The sequence below is a fragment of the Erigeron canadensis genome, chromosome 7 (assembly GCF_010389155.1).
Source record: "Erigeron canadensis isolate Cc75 chromosome 7, C_canadensis_v1, whole genome shotgun sequence".
Taxonomy (NCBI): Eukaryota; Viridiplantae; Streptophyta; class Magnoliopsida; order Asterales; family Asteraceae; genus Erigeron; species Erigeron canadensis.
In genome coordinates, this window is record NC_057767.1 from 38124224 (window position 1) to 38149556 (window position 25333).

Consider the following 25333-nt stretch of genomic DNA (forward strand, 5'->3'; position numbering starts at 1 on the left):
AACTTATGACTTTTTTTTTTCTTGTATGGTTATGTTTAATGTGACATATAAAGTTACTTTAATAACTTTGACCCGAGAGTATTTTACTAGTTAGGAGTAGTATTATTAATTTAATTTCTATAAATTATATCGTCATTAACCAAAATTATGTAGCTAGTGGAAATTAAAGTACTCATCACCAGGGGTGAGTTGTTTTAGGAACAATTTTAAATTAGAACCATTAAGACCAAAATTTCAATCATTCATTTTGCTCTCTCCCCTCCCTTCTCAAATTCCGTTTTCCAGAATCCGGCGACATCTCCGGCGACGACGACATCTTCGGTGACGACAACGAATTCTCCGGCAAGAATCAGTTTGTTTTCCAGTGGATACAATACGAGCATTGCCCTCATCCGTTCTAAAGGGGTTGTCACTAGACGCATATGGGAATTGTATGGATTTGATGAGCGGCGATCCAAGAGATAGTGACGGTTTGATAAGGTACGAGCATAACCCTTGTTGTCGATCGGCGACGACGGCTGTGGTTGGGGTGGTCGGAGATGACGGTGGTTGTCTCGCCGGAGAAGAAGGAAGCTGGGAGGGGGAGGAGGTGGTGGCCGGAGATGATGGTTGTGGCCGGAGAGAAAGGAAAAGGAAAAAATGAGTGTTTGAGATTTGAGCAGAGTGAAAAAAATAAATAGTTAAAATTTGGTCCCAATTTAACTTTCCCCCTTGTCGCCATATATATGTATTCAAGAGTTACTCATTACATGTTGATTCCCTTGTTCTACAATCACACTCAGGTAGTGTTTGATAATGTCTTATTTAAAAAGTCATGACTTAATTTTGATTGACTTATTTTATTAAATCAATCAAATATGTTTGTTATTGACTTAATAAGTAAAAAAAAAAAACTATACTAACTTAATTCATACATACATTATGTTTTCATTCAGTCACTTTCTACATTCAGTCACTTAATTACTAAATAAACAAACAAGCCAGCCATACATACAAATTATTAACTTTCACGGAAGTTCTTTTTAAAACATACTTGTATATCGTCTTTACATCGGGTAGTATTATACACTTCTATATACACTACTATCAACAAGATTCAGTAGTATTGTTGTTCTTACGATCTGTAACAAATGTTTCATAATATTTTTTCAAATGTATGACAAACAGGGTTTGTTTTCCTAGAATAGAGCCAAAATCCCACATTGTGTTTGACGAGACATAACTCATAACAACGTTAATTACGAAAATCTTAACTACTACATCTATCATACTTGTTTCTAGCAGCCGAACTTTTCTTCACTAGGCACAATTTTTCTTTATTAAACGGCTCGGCTTCGTATAGAGAAATGTATATTGTGCAATTTATATAATTGCGTATTATATATAGGCTAGTCTTTATTTTTGACAACTTAATTAAGAGATTGAATTGAACAATAACATATTGGAAATTATGCGAAACTCCGGACTTCGTTTGACTAATTTATAGGGCCGGGCGCCTCGTATGTCAATTTATGCGTGCATCAAACCTTAAAATCTGATTACTTTAAACATTTTTAATACAATAAGACATGATTTTGGTTTTCTAAAAACTGGATTTTTCTTAAGTTTATTATGGAAAACTTACCTACGAAACATGCATGTACGTTACTGTTATTATCAACATAATCGAACCTTTTGTTAAGTAAGAGTACAAAACAAATAATTGTATGGTTCAGATTAAAAAGGAAAATATACAACAAGATCAATTCGGTTAAAAAATTATAATTGACAAAGATGATTAGTCTATATGTAGATACCTATTTTGGGATGGTGGTGGGGGAGGATGCTGGGAAATTGAAAACTACAAGTTTCTCAAATAAGTACCCGGCTAATCAATTGATGATGACACAGTGGATATTTCGAAAAGAGAGATCGATTTGAACGTATCATTCATGTTTTTTTTTTTTTTTTCCATCTATAAAAGGTAAAATGAATTTACGCTCTTCGGCCATTTTTTTTTTTTTTTTGCAGTTTTAGGTTTAGAAAAGAAACAATCGCGACAAAAGAAATGGTCTTTATGGTTCAATGCAAATGACACTTACTCTATCACTAATTATTATTATTTTCTAGACAAATTCGAAGGACTTTAAAAAGCAACATAAAATGACAATATTAGCTAGGTTCAATGCAAATGACAATTTTAATTCTCACAAATATTTCATGATACAAAAAGGGTACATTTTTGCCTTGCTCTTTTCATATATCAATACTTGTTCGCCACAATCATCTATTCATCAATATGTCATATACGACCACCATCATCAAATGGCAAGCATGAGCCCTGGCAATGTCCTCCTGAAAAGATCTCGAGGCTGGCTTCGCCACACTGTGGACCTCTTCTCCTTCCCCGCCCAACCAGTGGGTCTAACTCTCAACTCCTTCACTGTTAACCAAGTGTTGAAATACTCCCTAAAACGGGTTATCAACCCGTCTTTTAGGGCCCAAACGTGTACCCAGTACACGTTTGCTCCCTCATAACCCTCGACAATCACTATGTGATCATCAATGGTTGTAAAACTTCTAGGTTCAAATGGGAACTCGGTATGTGGAGCCTCTCCGGTGAGCATTCTCATCATGTGATGGCAACTTTGAGGGCCATGGAACCACCACTCAAGGTCGGGGGCTAAAATTCCTGCGATCGTCTTGGTATCTCCCGCGGCCAGTGACTTGTAAAGCGCATTGACGATGGCCTGGTTTTGGATCTCTTGCTCATCATTTCTATTGATCTCTTCCATTTGTTAATTAGGCTTGTATATGAACAAGTTGAGATACATGATGACATTGTGTATGGTGGATATTTATAGGAAAAATTATAAAGGAAGTGTGAAAGAGGGACCCACTCTTTCCAAAATTATGGGTGATATATGTATCAATGGATATACGTATCGTTTCATTTATATATTCTTACGTGACAGTGAGTGACACCTAATATCAAACTATGTATATATTCACATGACATAAATGGTAAGAGTTAGAATTCTGATGTTGTATGCAACCTTAATTAACAAAAAAAACAAGCAATTCATGTGTATTGCAAACTTGTAATAAACAAACAAGACAATATATGTCAATTTATAAACTTTATCAACATGCCAAAAGTTACACAACAGTATATTTACATGTCAAAACTAATAACGTCAAGGTATATATATATGAATATTAAATCAAGAATTACAACATGGTATGTTTACATATCAGAGTATATTTGTATTTATTTAATTTAATTCAATCAGGATATAAATACAGGTCAAAATTTATATTAGAGTAATTCACATGTCTAAAGGTAAGTATATACTGTAATATAAAATTACATGCCAAAAGTAGTTTATCAGTTTTTAATGTCAAAAAAAAAGTAACCCATTGGTATATTAACATATTACGAGTACATGTCAGATATTAAATCCATCATATTACATGGTATATAATACTAGACTCTGAGTACCATCATGTTTATGAAGTTGAAAACGCGTTATATATTTTTAACAAATTCATCATAGTTTGGCTCATAAAATATTTACGGTAGGGAATGATATCACTTGGTCCGAGTAGTTAGTTGTATCAATACTATTTTACATTGAAAGCAGTACTATACATTGAATACTTTAAAATTATGTGCTGTGGTTTATTTGGTACCGATGAAAGTATTACTCGATCAATGTGAATACTAGAATGAATTGGGACAAATGATTTAACATTTTATATAAACATAAAAAGAACTTGTGGTTTTGACCAAAACTAGGCAAACTCATATGCGCATATGTTACATCTTTTTGATACATAACTTTAAGAAAGCGAAATATTCAAATTCTTGTTCCTGTTTTTGAGTAAAAAACCAAAGAAGCTAGAAAAATACATAAAAAGTCCAAAAATACGCTTAGTGAGTCAGTTATGTCGTCTTTCATAAATATTTTCTTACTTTCGTTTCCCAATTTATATGATTTTCTTGTGTGAAAGCATCTTTATTAATTTGTGTTAAGAAAAATGTTATGTTAGACGATTTATCTGATGTTTCCAAGTAACATAAATTCATATTTAGGTGGCATATGTTTATAATTTCTATAATTGCGAAGAGGGATATTATTGGTATCAATTCTTTTCCTTCTTTTAGGTTAGATAAAAAATATATATTTTTTATTAATCCGATGCTGCTATCTAAAATTATTCCAAGCTGGATACGTGGTGTCGTTGGTCCATAGGGAGAACATGAAGTTGATGGTTAGCCAAGTGATAATAGATAACAAAGGATGTATATATAAGACTACTAGTGGTCAGGCCAGTCCAATGGACGGTAGTTTTAAAATATATTAATCAAAGTTAAAAATTTAGAATTCAAATATATTAAGTAGATATATCGAAATTAACTTAGAAATTTGCTAGCTGAATAGCCACTCCATCGGTTAAAAGACTCCTAAAATTTTCCGTTCATTCACCATTAACCGAGCCATGTATGATAGTGTACTGCAAATAAAAAAAAACATAGAAAAACTGGTAAGTTCTTTTAGTGTGTTTCCATGTATTTAATCCAATTTTAGAAAATAAACCCCAAACAAATCAACCATAAGAATCGAATAAATATCTTTGCATACAAATCCAGGAAAATTGTTCAGGATAAAAAAAGGAACCCAACCAAGGACATTCCAAACGTGGATCAAATGATTTTATCCGCTAATGCAAGAAAGATAGAGAAACAAATTCTTGATAAAAAAAAAGTCAAGCCAAAAACCTTGCAAAGTCATCTCCTGTTGTGTTAAATCGTAAACATAACGTGGTTCAAATGGTTTTATCTAAAAATATTATTTAAAATTGATATCATGTTTTTCATAAGATCCGAAGTATATTTGTCAAACACAAACTAAAATGATGAATTGTTCCACCATGCTAAATAATTATACTAAAACATTAAACACAATCTTAATATGTAGCATTTCCCCTGATATAATACAGTGGCTAAAAAATTACACCAATAATGAGCTAGTTTTATAACATATTCAAAATAATCATAGTCGATATATTAAAGTAATCATAATCTTACACATAGCAAAATACGAATTTTTATCTAAAATCTTATAGAAAGGTATAATTGTAACTCTTAAGTATAAACCATTAATAAGCTACTTTCAAAACGATATCAAAATAATCAAAGTCAAAATATTAAAGTAATCAGAACCCTACTCATAGCAAATTTAGACTTTATATCTAAATGGTTATAGAAAGATATAATCGTAAATCCTAAGAGTTACTATAGGTTACAAATACAAAATTTAATATATAATATTTAGATTAGTTTAATCATATATCACAATTTAATCAATACAAAAGCTAAAGAAGAAATATATGAAAATTAACTTCATATAAATATTGATTCCAATTTACCCTTTTTTTTCAACTTTATTTAAATAAAATTTTTACAATTTTTTATATTCTAAAAGTGTAAACTATATAATTTGAAAAAGACATACCAATTCATCAACAAAGACCATCTCGAACGTTTTGATTTTCTTCGGGTTGTTCGACTCCGAAATAGTCCATACATGCACAGCACGGAGTCGTAAATGATGGTTAACATGTGTTGACTTAAGATCTTTAAGATGAACTAATGTGGTCATAATTTTTGTTATTGAAGAAAAAGCCATAACGAACCTATAATGGACAACAAACTAAATTAAAAGAAATAATAATAACGATAACATAAGAATTCAATGTTAAAAAATAAGAATAATGATTCATTATGTGCAAAATATATAAAAAGAAAAACCCTTTTGTAATTGATCGTAGCTTTTTTTTTGTCGTATGTGACTTATATTATAGATTACTAATAAAACCGAAAAGTGTAAATTAATTATTTTTAAATTTGATGAAATTGTAAATTGGTGATGAAAACCAAAAAGTGTAAAATAATTATTTTTAAGTGTAAATTGGTGATGGAAAACCAAAAAGTACAATTAATTATTTTTAAATTGGGTTAAAGTGTAAATTAATTATGGAAAATCAAAAAGTGTAAGTTAATTATTTTTAAATTGAGTTAAAGTGTAAATTAGTGATGGGAAAACAAAAAGTGTAAATTAATATTTAAGATTGGGGTTAAAGTGTAAGTTGGTGATGAAAAACCAAAAAGTGTAAATTAATTTAGATTAATATTAAAAAATTAAAGGATTAATAACAATGTAAGATTAGGCTAAAAAAGAAAAATTATGGGTGTCAATTGTACCCCTAACCCCATTTTTTAATTATATTATAGATAAGCATATATATATATATAGTTACTCTTAAGTAGATCGACACATACGTTATAATTGGTCGAACAATAAGGTTGAGCAAATTTATGCTCCATGACTTTATCATAAAGATAGATAAGATTTAAAAGCGTGACATGAGCATCACAATATCGATATTCATATACCAAGTACGAAGGCGAGGCTCAAAAGTCAAACCACATACAAAATGGAAAAGAACATTTACAATATTTTGGATAAAAAAATGGATGGTTTATTTGTGTTTTGTCTCTAATTTTATTTTGTATTTTAGAATCGTAAATGATAAAGGCATGTTTGTTTGGAGAAAACATCCATTGTTTAATATTTTTGGTTATTTAAAAAAATGAAAAACAGAAAACTTGTTGCACTGGTGTAGTTTATATGAATGAGAATGACCCGTTAAAATTGTCTAAGTTAGCTATGTGCATTTGTGCATCAGTGCTTATAACCCAAAATGGGCCGGGAACTTTAGCTATACCCAAGTTAGAGCCCATATGTGGCCTGAATCAATCCAAATCCCTAGCACCCATTTTTTTATGACGGCAGTTAGCACTCATTCTTTTTCCTTATGTACATTCTCAATTTAGACACAAGTCTTTTTCTTGTTAGTATGCTTTTAGACATATTCATTTTCTCTTTAGAAGTTTACTATATGCTTTTACGGGAAAAAAATTATAAAGAGAAAGAAAACAAACCCCGATTACAACAGATTTTAGGGGAACAAATTAAACTAGTTAAATTCTAGTAACCAAACACACAGATTTTATATTTTTTAAAATTCTAATTTCATTGATAGATCATAATTTTTTCAAAAATATAATGTAGACCAAACGGTTTACAACAGAATTCATACGTATCTTTATTATCCATATGTTTGTTCGAAATGCAAATACGGCAATTGTCCTATGAATGCGATAAAATGTCACACGTTTACTAACGGACTTCACATACACGTAATAATTATATTTATATGGTGGCAAACAATTACGAGTATAAGATAGTTAGGAATGCATTGGTAATTTGTGACAGGCACCAATTAATCCCACCATTATTATTGATCAAATGGCAAGCATTAGCCCGGGTAAGGACCGTCGGAAAAGATCTCGAGGTTGGCTCCTCCAAACGGTAGATCGGTTATCCTTCCCTGCCCAACCAAATGGCCACCCAACGGGCCTTACTTTCAACTCCTTAACCGTCAACCATGTGTTAAAATACTCCCTAAACTGGGTGATCAACCCGTCTTTGAGAGCCCAAACGTGTACCCAGTATACGTTTGCTCCCTCATACCCCTCAACCACCACTATCTCGTCACCAATAGGAGTAATGCTTCTAGGAGCAAACTTGAACTCGGTATGTATAGCCTCTCCGGTCAGCATTCGCATCATGTGATGACAATTTTGAGGCCCGTGGAACCACCATTCGAGGTCGGTGGCTAGGATTCCAGCTACATTTTTGGTGTTTCCCCTGGCTAATGCCTCGTAAAGAGTAGCAACGATGGCTTGATTATTGATTTCTTGTTCACTTTCGTAGATTTCTTCCATTTTTTAATTTGGTATAAGATTCAAAGTTTATAACTAGAGACTTGTGAATACGATATAGCATTATGGTTAGTCAGGTTTTATAGGAGAAATGGTAGAGCGAGTATGTCATGTATAGTGGGACCTGGCTCCTATCAATCTCTTCCAAAGATATGGGGCCTTTTTTTTTAATCTATTTTTCATTGATAACAAAATGTTCTATGACAAGTCATCATTCCAACAGTTAAAATAAAAGAACATTGATTGAAACTAAAATATATGACATGATATGATGCAAAACAGTTTATAAAATATAAAGAAAAAGAAACAACATTAACTCAAACAAAAAACCATCAATTATTTTTATTTTTTTTGAACGGTGAATTTCAGAGGAAACACGTGATGGTAAAACTTTCGTCTTCATTTTTAGAAACATTTTTGTTCATACCAGGATTTAAACCCACAGTCTCTTAGTCTCAAACTTTATCATATACCAATCCATCTATTAATATTAATAAAACGTACACCACTAATTTTAATTCAGACAGCTAGCAACCTAATCGTCTTTGTACTCATCCATTGATAGATAAATATTGTTCTATAAATATCACTCCTCATATTTTAACTCAATTTACTCTACGTGTTCTCCCAACTAACAAAAAGGAATATAGTTGTCGGATTTGTTACAAACTTGAACTTTCACTAGTCAAAACCTACTACAGTATACATTAGCTATGAAACTTTATTAATCACAACTAATTTGAAAAATTCCCTACTAATAATATGATTGATGATTTATTGGTAAAGTTTCTAACTTATGGTTTTTACACCCATAACATTTTATACCCATCAAAATAAATGGAATGAAAATTGGTCATTTTATTATATTTATAAAAGTCATCTGAATTCTTAACTTTAATTTTAAACATATGAAAATAACATATTTATTTGAAAGACCATCATCGATCAACAACTTCCAATATTATTACGCTATATATCATCAATCATAGTCTTAAGCTAGAGGTTGGACGCCTACACCCCTAATCTCTTGTCATGCTAGAAATTAAATGTAAACAATTTATGCAAATTGTCATAGTATATTGAACTTTTCAATCTATGTATATTTTATTTAATGAACTTTTAAATTATTAATCAATAAAAAACTTACAAAAGTTTATTACATATGATGTATAAAATTGAATTTTATCAATTATGACAATTCGTGTAAAATTATATTGTTTAAATTAACTTTAAAATTAGCAATAAGATTTTGTCTAACATTTAAATTTATAAACTATAAAACCACATGTTGTTGCATACCAGTATGGATATAATTAAGTATGATTGAGTTTTTCCTTTTTACAGCAAATGCTACTGACTACCCCTAAATTTGAATATTCACCAACATTATTTGATATTGTTAACTGAAAGATAACAGGGGAAAAGTAATCAATTAAGTTGCTCTTATTTTTAACAAGAAGAACAACAATAGGACCAAATCCCTAATTAGGATATGAAGGTGTGAGTTATAGACAGTTTTATCTTTAATTAAAGGTTAAAAAACTACTTCTATAAAGACATCCGAAAGCTCACTTTTTTTTCATTTATGTGAAATTATTGATTTATTGATCAGGATAATAATTTCATGGACAAAAGACAAGAGAACAAGGGATGAGAGAGTTTGAGCATTAAAGGTTCCAGTTGGATCCAACAAATTTCCATTCGTGTGTCCATGTCATTTGTTTTCGACATTCTCCACCATTATACCCTACATAATATTTCTTTCATGATTCATGAATGTACGAATATTTTTAACAGAATTCATTTTATATATAATACTTAATTTAAGGCCGCTATAAATTTTGAACGCGTTTTGCACTTTTGCTTCCCTGTTAGCCGTTATTTGAATGAGGCTCAATAATGGTTTTAATTATATATATATATATATATATATATACAAGGATTTTTACCTGCACGATGCGCGGCTTTTGAATTATATTTTAAAAATTTTTAGTATTGAATCAATAAAATCTCTATAAGCAACGTTTAGATAAAAAAAAATTGTATAAAATAAAATATTTAAAAATCAAATATTTAAAATTTTCTTAATAGTCAAATCCACTGCATAAATGAGTGGACAAACAAAATATTAGAATACATTTAAACAATTAGCAACAACAATTTTGTGAAATAAACTTGTTATATTGATTTAGTATATAATACATATATTGATATAGACACTTTTATATGTTAGTAATTAACAAACTTATATATTGAAAAAAAGGTGCTAGCAATTATTTATTTAGAAACAAATTAAAAATTGATTATTTTATTTATAATATGTTGTGATTTTATTTTATTGATATTGTAACAAAAAAAGAATGTAGTATATATTAAATGGGAAAAATTTATAAAGATGATACATAGAAAATATCTTATGTGGCAAAATCTAAAGATAGCTTTAAGTTGAGTTGGATGACTTTAAAAAGCTAGGATAACTATTATTTTATTAGATATATAAATATATATTTTAATTCTATTAATTTGATGTAATTTTGTTCTAATCCTATTGTGTCTATATCCTAAATAGTGTACGTTTTTTTGAGGCCCCTTTTTCCATAAATGCATAGATGCACACAAACTTCCATTGAACCTAACTAGCTAGCAACTATTCGATAATATTGTTTTCAAATAGGTGATAATAGTGTTTGGGAAATAAGGTGCATCTTCATTATTGACAATAAATATAAAATAAAGGAAAAAAAGAGGTATGGATAGATAATGGATTCATATATTTATAATGAAAACAATGAAGATGGATTTGTGCATTAGTTTTTCACATAACCAATCATAGAATTATGAAGAAATATACCATGGATAAGCAAATCATATTGGTTTTACCCATATTAAAATCAAGCTTAATTCAATATATAAGATGTACTAACCAAGAGATCGATCAAATAAAAAACCATATATACATAGACACTGTATGACACATGTTGATCAATTATTGTATAAACTAAACATATAATGAATTAGGGATGTGTATCTGATCATCCAGAAGCCGTAGAGAGAAGACGACATGACCCGGTAGAGGGTCGGGTTCCCGTTTAAGGTATGCGCCAAGGATGAGGTTTTAAGTGACAAAGATAAGGCCATAAGAGTTTAGAGAGAATTTAGAGAGGATGATTTATGTTATGGTGTTAGGCCCCTCATGATCTCTATATATAAGCACACCCAATGGGAAACCTAATTAATAAGTATGGTAATTACGTCTATCAAATAATTACCTATTAATTATTTAGAGGTAATTATGTCATTGATTATTATAATTAGATAAATGATTATAAGGGCCACATATATATATATATATACATATATAATATATTTATTCTTATATTCTCCCACTTGGCCGAGTAATCATTTATTATGAGTATTAGATTAGCCTGATCAGAAGTTAATACTCATTTTAGTTTTCAACCAGAACTGTAGCAAACAAATACAGTCGTTGAGTCAGTTATTCAACTCAGGACCCCCATTAATCATACTACAATCCCAAATTTAAAACTTAAGTAAACATTAGGATCAAATGACAAATAAGCCTTAATGTAGATTTGTATAATTATTGTCTATACATCATTAGGCTAGCAAAACGTATTTAGAGACGAACAAATCTAAACGGGAGGAAAATTCTTAGCTAATCATTCATAGTACGATATGCAGTTGCGCATGGTTATCAGTAACACTCGTCTTTATTATGAGCTTTTAGAAAAGACTTATGGGTGCATGATAGACCTTTAGTTATAAATACCTTAAGCATATCATGAATGTATTCAATACAAGTATTTAGTTTCCTATACTTGTTTAAATTGTTACTGTTTGAAAACAATAATCTCATATTGAATCTAATTTAGTTCAACCTCGCACGCTCATATATGTTTGAATATGATAAAATGTTTGAATGATAAAGGCAATATAAGTCATTAAAATATTATTTTGGTGTAGGTGTTGTAGTAGCAAATCATTTATATATATGAAAGAGTGATCGATCCCACACTAGATCGAGACTTTCTACCAATCACATGAAATGTACTTGTCATTCTCGATCATGCACGTGCACATCTTCATTATTGGCGATATAGGTTCAATTCATGGCACGTATATATTAATTCATGGACTTTCTAGCTACGTACCATTATTGTCGACGTGGAATGCGTACGTACTATTATATATACGAGCCGTTAATTATCATTTTACCGAGTTAATTAAAAGCAGTAGTGACTAGCTAAGACATTCAAGTATGCAACAATTAACACGTGAGAACACGTCATGTAATCAAACCGAATAACTAATTAAAGTGACTAGCTACCATTACTGTATTTAGTTACGAAAAAATCCATTGGATTTAAAAAATATATATTTCTAGATACAAATGAAAATTAAAAAACACGATCATTTTTGTGTAATCTACATTACTAAGAAAACTGAAAACATCAACTTCAATTATATAACTTGAAAATAAAAATTAATCTTTGGTGAATGCCGTTCAAAAAACAATAACCTCTGGTATATTTCATATTTTGAAAACCACATATTCAATTCGAAGCTCTAAGCTTAATCACTTGGGATTGTTCGGGTGTGTGACGCACTTGCGTTGTGGTGAGGGTGTTAAGATTGGTATCAAAGCAATCGGTTGGATTGTTTGGGTGTGTGTCAAACTTGCTTAACTCAACTAGCTAGAACGTTGAGTCGTGTTGAGGGACTATGTGTGAAAGCACACTTTGGTAATATACAAGGAGATAATGGATATGAGTAATATCAATAACCTAACATAATAAAATGTGTTTTGGGCATATCGATTGTGGATGAACAAAGAACTCCACAATTAAACGTGCTTGAGTGGCAACAATGCTATTTGTGTGACCCTCCTCAGAAGTTTGCATAATGTGTTGCAGTGAGACAGAGTATTATAAATTCTTAATTCGTAGAACATGTTATTTTTATTCCCTTATTTGTTAGTGTACGTTATTGATTTTTCAGACTAGTCAAGTTGTCATGTTGGGGTAATCTTGACCTTTAGATGAAAATTTAAGGTCAAAATTCAAAGATATCTTTAAATTAAATTTTGGCCCTTAAGTTTTATTCAAGAGTCAAGATTTCTCCAACTTTACTTAAGTTGAGGAAATAACTTAAGGAAATCTCCTCCCATTCATTTATTCGGTTGTTTTCATATAATCTATATATTTTGGATATAATTGTTGGGTTATTTTGGCATAACAATATGTACACATGTAACTAAATGTAATTGTACACATCTTGACATCTATACAATCTTATAAAAGGTCTTCTGACTTTTTCTCTTTTTTTTTATAAATAATTTTAGAGAAATAACATATTAAAAATGACTCAATTGTTTTCAATTAATGAACCACACTCTTATAAAAGAAGTACTTATTTTATTGCGAATGAACTAATTTATATTATAAATCACTATTTTACCAATTTACAACATAAACTTTAATCTCCTAACATATTTCAACTACCACTTTCACGTCAATAACTATAATATCAACTTACACAACTCATCACCAATTGAGTTGCATGACTTGCATCATTAATTTGACACTTGATAATTTGGTATCATAATTAGAATGTTAATACACAACCATGAATCCATCGAAGAAATATCAAATGCTACTATACTAGATAACGTTAGTTATGGATGAATATCAACAAAAACTTAAAAAGAATAAAAATTGATGGATACTACGATTTGGGTTTTCTTTGACCATGGAACGGGTCCTATAAACATTAAATGGTTAGGTAATGAATGCCAAATCATTTACAGAATGCCTTAAACCCCACATGAGATTAAGATTTTGATGTTGACTTGAATTATTGATCAGTAGTTCCAAACTATGAGATTCGATTTTTTTTTTCTTATCACTCGAATAATGTTTCTAGGGGCAAATGGATTTTACTTCACAAAATTGTACGGAAAAAAGTTACCCAATATAAGGATTTGTGTAAAGTATGTTACTTCAATATGGATTTGCACGTATAAATGTATAATTAACTGCTCGTAATAATTGTCAGATATCCCAGGTTTTACCTAAGGGCTTGAGTTCGATCCTTATGGATGGCAAGTTTTGGGGTTTTTTCTTCCGAATACTTGTAACAGCCCATGGTCAACATCTCGTTATTTAGGTTACGTGCAAAGCTTCACTATTATACAATTGGCAAACAAAAATTAGTGGTATGGACCTATGGTTAATATAACGCAGCAAAATGAAAATAATTTAACCCATTGATATTTTTATGTACATATTTTAACGCGCGTTAACCACGAAATCCATATTTTTAACAACTTTGCTATTATTTTCATTCATGTTTGTAACTTCTAAATTCAAAATAGCAAATTCCATCCACTAACAATTTTTGTGATGTTAGCTTAGTGTTGTGGTTCTTGAAGAAGCCTAACACCTTTTATTAGCTCTTAGCATCATTACTCACTTATTCAAAGTATTTAATATGAAAGGTAATTGGATGGAAACCCTCTGATTTCATATACCATTTGGTACCCACTAATCTTTAAGATTAGTGTCTAGGTGATTTTCAACCACTTAATAAACCCTTGATTATCTCAAATTTGCCTTTGGTAAAACTCAAACCTAAACTTCCCCTGAAAAGTGACAGCTGGAAAGTATTCAAAGTATTTAATGGTCACTTACAAATTATGTATCATCGATCTTAAGCCAAATATGATTAGTTTAGAAATTCAACCAACTTAGCAACTCATATTTATCAATGAGATGTACTTGTCATTCTCACGTGCACCATTATACTACATTAGAGTATTAGACAGCTCACAGAAGTCATTCAAAGACATACATAATATAGGGGCTGTTCTCTGTGATTGATGAAGACCAAAGAGAATAAATGTAGGTTTCATTTGTTCATTTTCTTGAATCTTGATGGTGGGGATGCAATCCGTTCCAACCATTAAAATGTAAGAACTTGTTTAAATGTTCACCACACCCTGTTGTTAATAATTCCATGTATTCAATTACAAATTTATCCACAATTTTTCATGATTTTATAGTATTACTTATTGTATGCGATTAAAGATTGTTGTAAGTTTATAAATTGTCCCTTTCAATAATAAGTTTATAAATTGTCGTAGCAATAATATATCTACATCTATTATCTATACTTCTATATCTATATCTATATCTATATTCTTTTATAATAACTTTTTAGAAAATGTTAGAAAATGATTAGATGCAAAAATACTAAATTACCTTTAATAAACTCATCATATGGAAAGGATTATTAGAGATTACCAATTTTGTCCTTAAATAATTAATTTACTCTTTAAAACCAATACATCAACTTGCACGGTTATACCACTCGACACCAATTGTCGATGTCATCACCACCTGTCACCGACACCACCAAACTACCGTCACCGTCACCGTCACCGCCGTCGGGTACAAATGCTATTTTGTTAAAAAGGTATCATTTAGTTACCGTTAGGCTTCCACATCAGATTGTCCCAAAAATAACGAGTGTTAATGGTAAAGGGTATCCATATGAAGCCCGTCATTCGAAAAACTACTACAATGAAGCCCATCTTGAATTAGAATTGAAGTCAACTTTGTGTAAACAGTTTTGGCCTTTAGACCCACCGACTTGAAGATGACCCAGAAGCTTTACTTGAAGCTGTTGCCATGGCTGGTCTTGTTGGTGTTCTTCGTCAACTCGGTGACCTTCCTGAGTATGTATATATATATCCCTGTATCTATACATATTTATATGTTTGTATTTGTTTTGGTTTTTAGTTAAATTGGTGAAATTCAATTGATTCAAGATTTAGTTATATGTTTGATTGAATTTGATAACCATGATAGTGTAGGATTTTAGGGGAACTTTTGTTTTATTAAATTAAAGGATGAAGTTTGTATTTTTAGGTTGTGTATAGTATCATTAAATTTGGGTTTTTATTATTTTTATTTTTAAATAAAAAATAAAATAAAATTTATTTGATTGATATCTTGAATCAGTGTGAAGTTTGAGTAGGTGACTTGGTAAATTAGTTACGTATCCGTGAAACATGCCACATAATCGTAACTGGATTTTTATTATGTGTTAACAAAGTATTCCGCTTTTTTGTTAACATATATTGCGCGTCTACTCAATTCGGAAATTGATCACCACCGGGGTGGCCTAGTACTTAGGCGTCATGATGTCCTTACAATAGGTCTTGGGTCTAAGTCGAAGACTCGCCCTCCCTGGGTAACCTAAACAGCGAAAACTAACTCCGTTTAACCGGTAGCTTGGTTACCTCTCGGTGTCACATTATGCCCTGGATTAATCATTTGGGTAACATAATGCATGTTAATTTTACATTTGGTAAAATGTTAATATGCACGCTCTCTTTTAATGTGTATATCTAATTACTTAATTTGAGGAACTTTCTTTTACTTTGGTTTTTCAAGTTTAAATCTAGTCAGTTGTCATTTCGGATGTCACATAACCGGATACTAGTCAGAACTTGTTGGTAAATTAAGTAAAAAAATTTTTATCATTTTTAATATAAAATGAGTTACCCAATATTTGAAAATACATGTAGTTTATTACCCCGAAATACAATTTTTCTCTTGAATTAACATCAAGTAAAATCACAAGGTTGTTCTTTTGCTTTGTATGAGATTTGGGGGTGCAACAATAAAAATGTACATACAAGTTCAGTAGCATGAGTGCATGACATCTTTGATTAAATCTGTAATCTTTGGGTTGTTAAACCAGTAGAATTAGAACAAACTGTTGACTTTGCAAGTTGCAACTTCATGTTTTTTAAACTAAGTTCCTGTTTATTTCTACCATTTGAGGTTATCGAAAAAGTATATGTGATTAAAACCCGGACTTATACTTTTCATTTCATGTTTTGTAAGCTAACCGGCATTGTAAGATATACTCACTGTTAATCTAATGCTAGTTAAAGTACGTAAAGTTTTTGTGTGATTATCGACATTTCAAAATAGCTGATATTTATAATAGAATATTATGATCCATTGGTATATGATATTTTAATGACATGAAGCTTGCATCCAATTCTGAAGGTTTGCAGCAGAGATATTCCATGGTTTGCATGAAGAAGTGATGGTAACTGCTGCTAGGGGCCATGGTCTACTTGTACGTGTTCAACAGGTTGACTCAGATTTTCTTGCAATTGAAAGGGCATTCCTGTCCCAAACAGACCATTCGGCATTCTTCTCCAGCTCAGGTTGAAAATTTATCCTACATTTTTTTACCAGGTTTACCTTGTGCATTTTGTTACTACCTATTTATTATACAAGAACCCAAAACTTTAGGATATCAGTTTATGCTCCTGCTTGTAGTAGTCTAGTAGATGCTCCTGCTTGTAGGCAATATCTATGCAGAGGCATTTGTTGGGGAACATTTATAATAGAGTTTAAGGTTGAAAGCTTATAGTCTGGAATAACTTGAATTTCTTGAGAATAAAAAAGGATGTAACCTATGGCCCTAGTCCCTTTCACATATGCGGTTGATTGCTTGACACATTCATAAACGGGGAAAAAATCATTCACTCAATATGTCTATGTATTACTTAATAGTTGTGCCTTGGGGATTATGATATATTATACATACAATAACCACCCTGATTTGATCATCATCGATCTTACAGGTATTAGTTGGCATCCTCATCAGCAAATGGAGCAAAGTATGATCACCAAAGGAGATTTACCTCGGTTTGTCATGGATTCTTATGAAGAATGTCGTGGTCCACCTCGGTTATTTCTTCTAGACAAGTATGAAACTATTATATTCTCTCCAGCCTACCATACTTAGTACCTTTTAAAATAATAAGATCGATTCAACTATTTTTACTTTCCTATCCCAATGAAATCATTTACTGCTAAGTGACTAATTTAGAGATGAAAAGTAACTAAACCTGTTGGATCAGGGATTCGCTGAGGGACTCAGCGAGTGACTCGTTCAGCGAGCTCTCAGCGAGCACATGCATCTGCAAGCATGATCTATCTTCAAAGTCTAAAGGATATGTTCAATGACTCATCGTCCAGTATTTGTAAGTCAAATATGAGCGGGAATTTGAAGAATAGAAGAATGGTCCCAAGGACACGTGTTGAAAGATCAAGATGAAGCCATGTGACCTTGTACTACTTCTGTACAATGGAGTTTCTCTTTCATACCGTTTCTGGAAACAAACAAGATGAAGGAAAGAGACCTCTGCAGATCTGAATGATCCACCAATAGATAGTTGACAACCTTCATGTGTCAACATCTACTAGGGTAGTCATGTGATTCCTTATCTGCCTATAAAAGGAATCACTTGACCTAGCCACCATCTTGTTGGTGTGTTCCACAGTTTTTACTTTATTCTCTTTAGTTATTTGTTAAGTTTTTGTGTGTTCAAAAACTTAACTAATCTTTTCTGTTTATTGTTGTTGAACAACCATCCATGTTTTCATCGTTTAGTTTGAAATACATATAACTAAACAAAGTTCTTTACTTCTCGTCTTCATTCTTGTTATTACATATTTATCTTATAAGTTAGTTAATCAAACACAAGTAGTGCATTCGTGGACCATCAAAACCTAAGAATAAAATGTGGCTTTCAACAAGTTTGATGTTGCTGGTGCTGGTGCTGGGGCATGCCTAAAACGTTACACTGATCCGTCATTTAATAAAGTGGGAACATCTCCCTGTGAAATGATGAATGGAGAAGCTCAAAGGGACAAAAAAGTCCGTAAGGCAAAGGTTAGTTTGATGAAATGAATTAATTCAAATATTAGATACTCATTACTACATGCCAAAATTTATCGTGGTTGACCATGCACATAATTTACAAAACTGTAAACTCATATCTTCAATATCTTTCAATATCAACAGAAAAAGGAACCGCGATCGAAAAATGGAGAGACTCCTAAGGTTTTCCAGCCGTCACATGTGAAGTAAGTTCTAGTTAATCGATTATTTCATAAAAATGATTACTTTTTTTCAGGTTTGTATTTTTGGTACTCAACTTCTTATCATTTGCAATGCTTTAGACTCCATCAATTATTCCTTGAAGAGCATGTGCAACCATGGAATCAGAAGTTGAAACATATGCTGAACTTAAAGCTAATTCTGGTCCAACCAAAATTCAGCTTCAGTCACGATCATCAGATCTCAATCTGCATCAGATGATGAAAGTAGCCAATTAATAAGAAATTAACAAGTTTTTTATATACTGATGTCAGCAGAGAGCATGTCTCCGCATGGTGTAGACTCTTCTCAAGCCTTTGGATCTACTCAGATCCCGTTCCGTCCACGAGTTCCGCCCAGCCAAGCCTCTGATAATTGCCTTGAGATGAGTAATATGACGAGTCAAAAGTCAGCAGCAGATGGAGCATTGTCTGTGGATCAATTATCAATTTTCAGAGGAGGTACTTCCAAAGATTCAGATCTGAGTGAAACGTCGGCCAGCAGTTGTGTAAGTCTTGATAGGGACCAAAAAATTGGACAAATTGACATTGAACCTGAAGACATTATAGCCTCCTCATCATTTGTTGGAAATCCTCAAATTGAAGAAGAGAATGAGGATGATAAAGACAATTCTAGCAGTATAGCTAGTTTCAGGGGTGGGATTTAAACAGAAGCTGACATGTCGTATTCAAGTGATGATGAATGAGAACTCAAAGATAAAGAAACAGTATCAGTCTCGGAAAGTATAGCTGAAAATGTTGCTGTTTGTGATCCCGTGGATGATTGCAATGGAGATGATAGTCTTCATACTCTTGAGGAAGAAAAGGAGTTGGAAGAAGAACCTGAATCAGTTAAGTCCGAAACAGAAGATTTGATTCCTGTTACCGTCCCTGATGATGTCAATATTCATGAAAGTAAGGTTCTTTCTACTTGTGACGACATAGAGTTAGATAACAACAAAGATAATGATCTCTCTACTGATCATGTATCATTCCTGATATGATAATTGACAATAACTGAAATCCCTATGTCTAGGTTAATATATGATAGGCGTATTTACTCTTACAGACGTAGTATAGGGTTTCGCATTAGGTGATTGTAACTAAGAGGCTAATGATACACACATTAAACACCAGAAGGGTTGAATGTGTAAATACTAAAGGGTTGAATGTGTAATTACTCTCATTATAAATAGAGGGTAATTAACCCTAAGTTAAGGTTAATCCCAACACATAATAAACCCTAAAATTCGTGTGGGTATTCCTCTCAAATTCGTGCATCATGTTCCAGCCGAATTACTCATCCCATTATTACTCAATCACCTTATTATGGGAACCCGAAATCAATAGCAATTATGCTTTAATGTTCTTACAGGTTCCACAGGACGATTGGGGATGTTTTATCACTCGAATCGAATCATGTTTATTCCAACAGAAGAAAAGGAGTTGGAAGAAGAACCTGAATCAGTTAAGTCAGAAACAGAAGATTTGATTCCTGTTACCGTCCCTGATGATGTCAATATTCATGAAAGTAAGGTTCTTTCTACTTGTGACGACATAGAATTAGATAACAACAAAGATAATGATCTCTCTACTATGGAGGAACATGCTGAAAATGGGTTGGTGATCAACGAGTCTGCTATTGCTCAAAGTTCTCTTGAATCTGCTGAAAAGATGTTGAGTGAGCGATCAATTGTATCTCCAGAATTAGACTCCATGCCATCTGACTCTTATAATAACTCAGAAATACAATTTCTTGAAAGAGTAGATAACACTGGGATTGCATATCATGTCGTTAATCCATGTGAAGATATGGAATCGTCTGAATCTGTGGAACAGAAGGAATCAAGTGAGGAGTCAGTGGTCCCCAACCATGATAACTCTTCGGAATTTCGGATCTGATGACCCCAACCATGAAGATTAGAAGGAAGCAAGTTTTGGAACTATATAACGACCCTATGGATGATTTTTACAAGTTTAGTATGTTTAGTATGAGCATTGCTATTTTTTCCTACGTATCAGCCTGAATATCGACCTAGGTGACTTATTCTATGCATTTAAAATATCGGCCCGCTTACCTATACTCACTAAATGAATGCCACTTACACGTAGGAGAATTTGTATCTTGTTCATCACATCATTTGTTAGGGCATTTCATATATCTGTATAAGAAAAGTGACAATACAATGAGTTTTTTTAAAAATGGTCAATAATATTTCATGCGTTTCAAGTTGTGTAATAAGAGAAGAAGATTGATCATATATTATTCTTATGGATGATTATACAATTGATGGTTTTAGGCATTAAAAAGTAGTGTCAATAAAATCACACCTAAAAATGTTGAACAGACCTGCGATTGAGTACCATAACAAAGTCTCGGACAGAATTACAAGGGACTGCTGTAATCGAGCATATTGTTAAAGGACATCCTTTCTAATTTTCATCAAAATTACTAAAAAAAACTTATAAGAAAAACAACATCAGATGGTTGTTAAAAAAAGGGCCGTGGCGGCATCGTTGAGCAAAAGTTTTACATGCAGGTGGAATGGATGATTCAAATATAGCAGCAGGAGTTCTGAGTACCCAGAAAATCAGGTTATAAAAATGGAATTTCGATAACAAAGCTAATAAACAAAATGACGCAAACAAAAAACATAGCATAAATGTCAAACGAGTTCATAATTTGTATTGCTAAATGAATTTGAGTAACAAAAACCTCGAAGTTCCATGTAAAGTTTAACAAAGTATTAAAAGTGCCATCAATCAATAATTAACCTCGTCATCCTCTGAATCTCCACTTTCAACTGCGTCACTATCAGATGCATTCGTATCAACTGAGTCACTAGCAGATGCATTGGTATTAGATGAGTCACCATCAGATGAGTCATTATCGCAGCAATCAACCACCGCCTTTGATAGATACTCAAAGTATAATGCACCATCTAAACCCTTGTGGTGTGAAGGTTGTAAGATGCCTTTAGTTTCCAAATAAGCGAGAGCCTTGCCAATGAGAAATATACATCAGAACACAACAAATAAAATCATAACTGTAACATCCCTATATGGATTAGATAATGTTCCGGCAATATGGGCGGGTTGGGTAAGATGCTAGAGTAAGTTCCAGTTAAACAAAGTCAATTTTCAGAATGGTTTACATTGACACACATTCTTTTATTATCCTAAAAATTTTAAGCTATTTACATTTTACACATCTACCAATAATTACCATATAATCAATCTTTAAACAAAAGAGGCACCCAAAAACAAACGAAGAAGAAACAAATAAATCCATCGCCTCTGTTGTTTCCGAGAAAGGATTTCATCGATAATCAAACAATCAGGTAACCGACTTATTCGATCTTCTTCTCCTTCTCCTGCTTCTTTTACTTGTAGATTCTCCATTGCAGTAGCAGAGCTCTTATTGGTTGTTTCATTGGACAAGTAAACCCTAAATGGTCAAATTGAAATGAAAGGTCAGGACTCATTCAGACATTTAGGTTAGACCATTTCAAAAAATAGCAAACTCATGTAAACAACCTTAATTTTATTCCTACTCTGTCAAAAGTAAACAATTATTCGATTATATGGTATTTCTTTACATCATTCAGACATTACACTATGAAATATCACTATCTACTAATTTAATTGCCTTGACTAGGAATGGGATTTTGGTTATGATTCGTCAGACAAATGATTACAAGGTTACACAATAGTACAATAGATGTTGACATTCGAGGTCAAAGATGACTAGTTTTCGACATCAAATTAGTTAACTACTATAGTTGACAGACAGCTTAGCTTAAACTAAATGGTTACCCACTATCAGAATCGCAAATAACCGAGTAAACGAATTGTGGGAAACCGACTAGTAATCTACGGTTTCGGATAAAACAGTTAACCAAACTGTTAAACAATGGTTCAATTTTCGTATCAGGCAGCCCACATATCCACAATACCCCTTCTTGAAAAGTGGGTTGACATTTTGTCCAATTAGCCCAACTGGATATGGGCTTGTAATAGTGGGTGAGTTTAACGATGTGTCGCCTACTCGCCTCTTTGATTGTACAGTACTAAGAATAAACTTGTAATATCGTTTAATTTATTTTATTACTAACACTTTTCATCTATAATTTACAAAATAGTAATTATAAAACAATTAATTAAAACTCTCATATTATAAAGGTTTCTATCGAAATTTTATAACTAAAAAGGTAAATTTATCTATTTGTTGCCGTAAGTTATTACTCGTATATGTTATCCTCTAAATTTAATATGGTAAAGTTGATAACTAAATTAAAGCGAAGAAGTTATCGGTTTCAATAATCTGCTAATCTTCTTTTAACATACTAGCACGGTACCGCGCTATGCAGTGGTGGTCGTGGCGACGACGGTGTAATGGTTGGACGACTGTTGGTGGTGGAGCGGCGGTGAGTTGTGTATATAATTTATGTAAAAGGTTAATGGACATATTTTAAATGATAAAGGACTGGCAGTGTAATTTAATCATTAATGTTAAGGGGATAGTGTATATGAAAGTATTTTAAGGGGTGTTAAGTGAAAATTACCAAGAATAAAAAGGGTTATTCCTTTTATAATATAATATAGATGAGATGGGTGCCCGCACAATGTGCCGATGGTGGCAGCAACGGGTGGTGGTAGTGACGATGTGGTTATTAATCTAAAAGTAATTGATGTAAATGTTAGTGTAGTTATTAAATAGTTAACGGATATATCTTTTGTGTATAACTTTATTAAGAGTTTTCTAAAGATATTAGGTGGAAATATGTAAATTAATAATTAAAATAAAGATAGTTTGGATAAATATGGTTGGAAAATATTTTAAAGATATTTTGGGTAGATTTAGTATGTGCGTAGAGAATGTGTTAAGTTTAAGGGTATTTTGAGTGTTTAAAAGGTGGAAAGTTAAAGATGGGAGAGATAGTTTGTTTTATAATAGATTATAGATAAAATATATTTTAAGAGTTTTGTTGACAATTTTTTTTTTAACAGTTAGTCGGTTTTTGATATTAGGGAACACCTCACCATATAATTGTGAAGCCTTGCACGTACTCTAGACTACGAGATGTAGACCATAAGCCGTTACAAGTGATTCAGGGGAAACACCCACAGACTTGTCACTCCTAGGAGTCGAACCCAAGACCTGTAGGAAAAACCAGCTAGCTTCATTTGCATTTTAAGAGTTTTGTTAATAATCAGTTTAAAAGAGAATTTGTTTTTTCCTATGTAGCACTTCTATTTTCATGTCAACTAGGCTTTTTGCTTAAGTGAAATTTTCTGATAAGGGATAACTGCAGAAAATAGAAAGCACCTTTAGACCAATTCACGATATTAGCAGTGACCTTTAAAAGTTTTAGTTATTAGCAATGACCTTTCATTTATTGACGTAAATAGAAACATTTGATACGTGTCTTTGATGACGTGGAAAATTTTGATGACGTGGCAAACTTTTACTGATGTGTATTTTCTTATTTATCTATTATTCTTATTTTCGTTGCCTAGTCAGTTCCCCCCAAAATAAAAACTCCCACATCGTAACAGTGACACACATTTAGGGTTTACAGAGTTCATAAACCCAAAATTGATTACGGGCGATAGGGAAGCAGTTGAGGGTTCTGATGGTTATATTTTTTTTTCTATTTAAATATAATAATGATTAAGAGATTTTGTACATAAAAATACAATATTTGACCCGTTTCATTCGGCCTCATAGAGATATAATATGATTCCCAGTGTCGTTCATCTGTAAATGTGTTGAATATGTCATGACTAATTCTTTTGATTTATGTGATTTATTTTATACAGGTTTGGGATTTGAAGACTACTGATTATCTACAAACATTCAAGCCACCACCTCCATTGAGGGTATTGCTAGTTTACTAGTTACTACCATATTAATCACAATGGGTCCTTAATTTGTTTTCTTCCCCATGTAATTTTGCGTTTCTTTTGATTATGATTTACAGGGAGGTGATGCTTCTGTAAATACCATTCACCTTTCCCCCAAAATTTATGATCATGTAATAGTTTGTAACAAGACATCATCCATCTACCTTATGATTTAAGTAATCGATTTTCGGTTTTATGAATACTATAAACCTATGTCAATGTTAGGATTTGGGGGTTTTTATTTTGGGGGAACCGACTGGGCAACGAAAATAAGAATAATAGATAAAAAATAAAATCCACGTCAGTAAAAAGTTGCCACGTCATTAAAATTTTCCACGTCATCAGAGACACGTGTCAAATGTTGCTATTTACGCCAATAAATGAAAGGTCATTGCTAAAATCAAAAACTTTTAAAGGTCACTGCTAATATCGTGAATTGGTCTAAAGGTGCTTTCTATTTTCTGCAGTTATCCCTTCTGATAATGTTAACGTTTTTTTTATATATTGACATGTAAATTTATATTTTTAGTGCTCATGTGTCACTTCATTTGCCACGTCATCATTTGTCTACGTGGACATTTTTTTATATCAATTTTAAATAGTAAAT

At 32.0% G+C, this 25333-nt stretch overlaps 5 protein-coding genes across 6 annotated transcripts; 2 read left to right on the top strand and 3 right to left on the bottom strand.

Annotated features, from left to right (window-relative positions):
- Positions 1–2156: 2156 nt before the first annotated feature.
- On the bottom strand, positions 2157–2790 carry LOC122608666 (wound-induced protein 1-like). Its single transcript, XM_043781758.1, has one exon. It carries the CDS (start codon positions 2772–2774, stop codon positions 2301–2303), a length of 474 nt encoding a protein of 157 aa, XP_043637693.1. The 5' UTR covers positions 2775–2790; the 3' UTR covers positions 2157–2300.
- Positions 2791–7127: 4337 nt separating this feature from the next.
- LOC122607749 (wound-induced protein 1-like) lies at positions 7128–7869 on the bottom strand. Its single transcript, XM_043780780.1, has one exon. The coding sequence runs from the start codon at positions 7832–7834 to the stop codon at positions 7352–7354; it is 483 nt and encodes a 160-aa protein (XP_043636715.1). The 5' UTR covers positions 7835–7869; the 3' UTR covers positions 7128–7351.
- A 7367-nt stretch (positions 7870–15236) lies between these two features.
- Positions 15237–17946, top strand: LOC122609492 (protein SCAR2-like). Its single transcript, XM_043782536.1, has 5 exons — positions 15237–15380; positions 15493–15587; positions 16933–17096; positions 17520–17643; positions 17799–17946. The coding sequence occupies exons 1-5, from the start codon at positions 15237–15239 to the stop codon at positions 17902–17904; spliced, it is 633 nt and encodes a 210-aa protein (XP_043638471.1). The 3' UTR covers positions 17905–17946.
- A 1445-nt stretch (positions 17947–19391) lies between these two features.
- LOC122608376 lies at positions 19392–20993 on the top strand. The gene is made up of 2 exons (XM_043781474.1): positions 19392–19734; positions 20195–20993. Exon 2 carries the CDS (start codon positions 20215–20217, stop codon positions 20719–20721), a length of 507 nt encoding a protein of 168 aa, XP_043637409.1. The 5' UTR covers positions 19392–19734; positions 20195–20214; the 3' UTR covers positions 20722–20993.
- On the bottom strand, positions 20562–22487 carry LOC122608377. Of its 2 annotated transcripts, none has more exons than XM_043781475.1 (4): positions 22357–22487; positions 22046–22267; positions 21595–21819; positions 20562–20647 (listed from the first exon to the last, which is right to left on the bottom strand). In XM_043781475.1, exons 2-4 carry the CDS (start codon positions 22109–22111, stop codon positions 20615–20617), a joined length of 324 nt encoding a protein of 107 aa, XP_043637410.1. In that variant the 5' UTR covers positions 22112–22267; positions 22357–22487; the 3' UTR covers positions 20562–20614. The 2 variants fall into 2 exon arrangements, with proteins under 2 accessions (XP_043637410.1, XP_043637411.1); XM_043781476.1 differs by lacking the exon at positions 20562–20647 and adding an exon at positions 20948–20981.
- Between the last annotated feature and the right edge of the window lie 2846 nt (positions 22488–25333).

Coding starts and splice junctions, on each gene's coding strand:
- LOC122608666 (XM_043781758.1), bottom strand. CDS start 2,774: ATGGAAGAGATCAATAGAAATGATGAGCAAGAGATCCAAAACCAGGCC.
- LOC122607749 (XM_043780780.1), bottom strand. CDS start 7,834: ATGGAAGAAATCTACGAAAGTGAACAAGAAATCAATAATCAAGCCATC.
- LOC122609492 (XM_043782536.1), top strand. CDS start 15,237: ATGTCATCACCACCTGTCACCGACACCACCAAACTACCGTCACCGTCA. Junction 15,381..15,492: donor TTGTCCCAAAAATAACGAGT/GTTAATGGTAAA, acceptor TTTGGCCTTTAG/ACCCACCGACTTGAAGATGA. Junction 15,588..16,932: donor CAACTCGGTGACCTTCCTGA/GTATGTATATAT, acceptor CCAATTCTGAAG/GTTTGCAGCAGAGATATTCC.
- LOC122608376 (XM_043781474.1), top strand. CDS start 20,215: ATGTTTTATCACTCGAATCGAATCATGTTTATTCCAACAGAAGAAAAG.
- LOC122608377 (XM_043781475.1), bottom strand. CDS start 22,111: ATGGATTTATTTGTTTCTTCTTCGTTTGTTTTTGGGTGCCTCTTTTGT. Junction 21,820..22,045: donor GTTTAAAGATTGATTATATG/GTAATTATTGGT, acceptor CTCATTGGCAAG/GCTCTCGCTTATTTGGAAAC. Junction 20,648..21,594: donor GAGATTCAGAGGATGACGAG/GTTAATTATTGA, acceptor TCTGTTCCACAG/ATTCAGACGATTCCATATCT.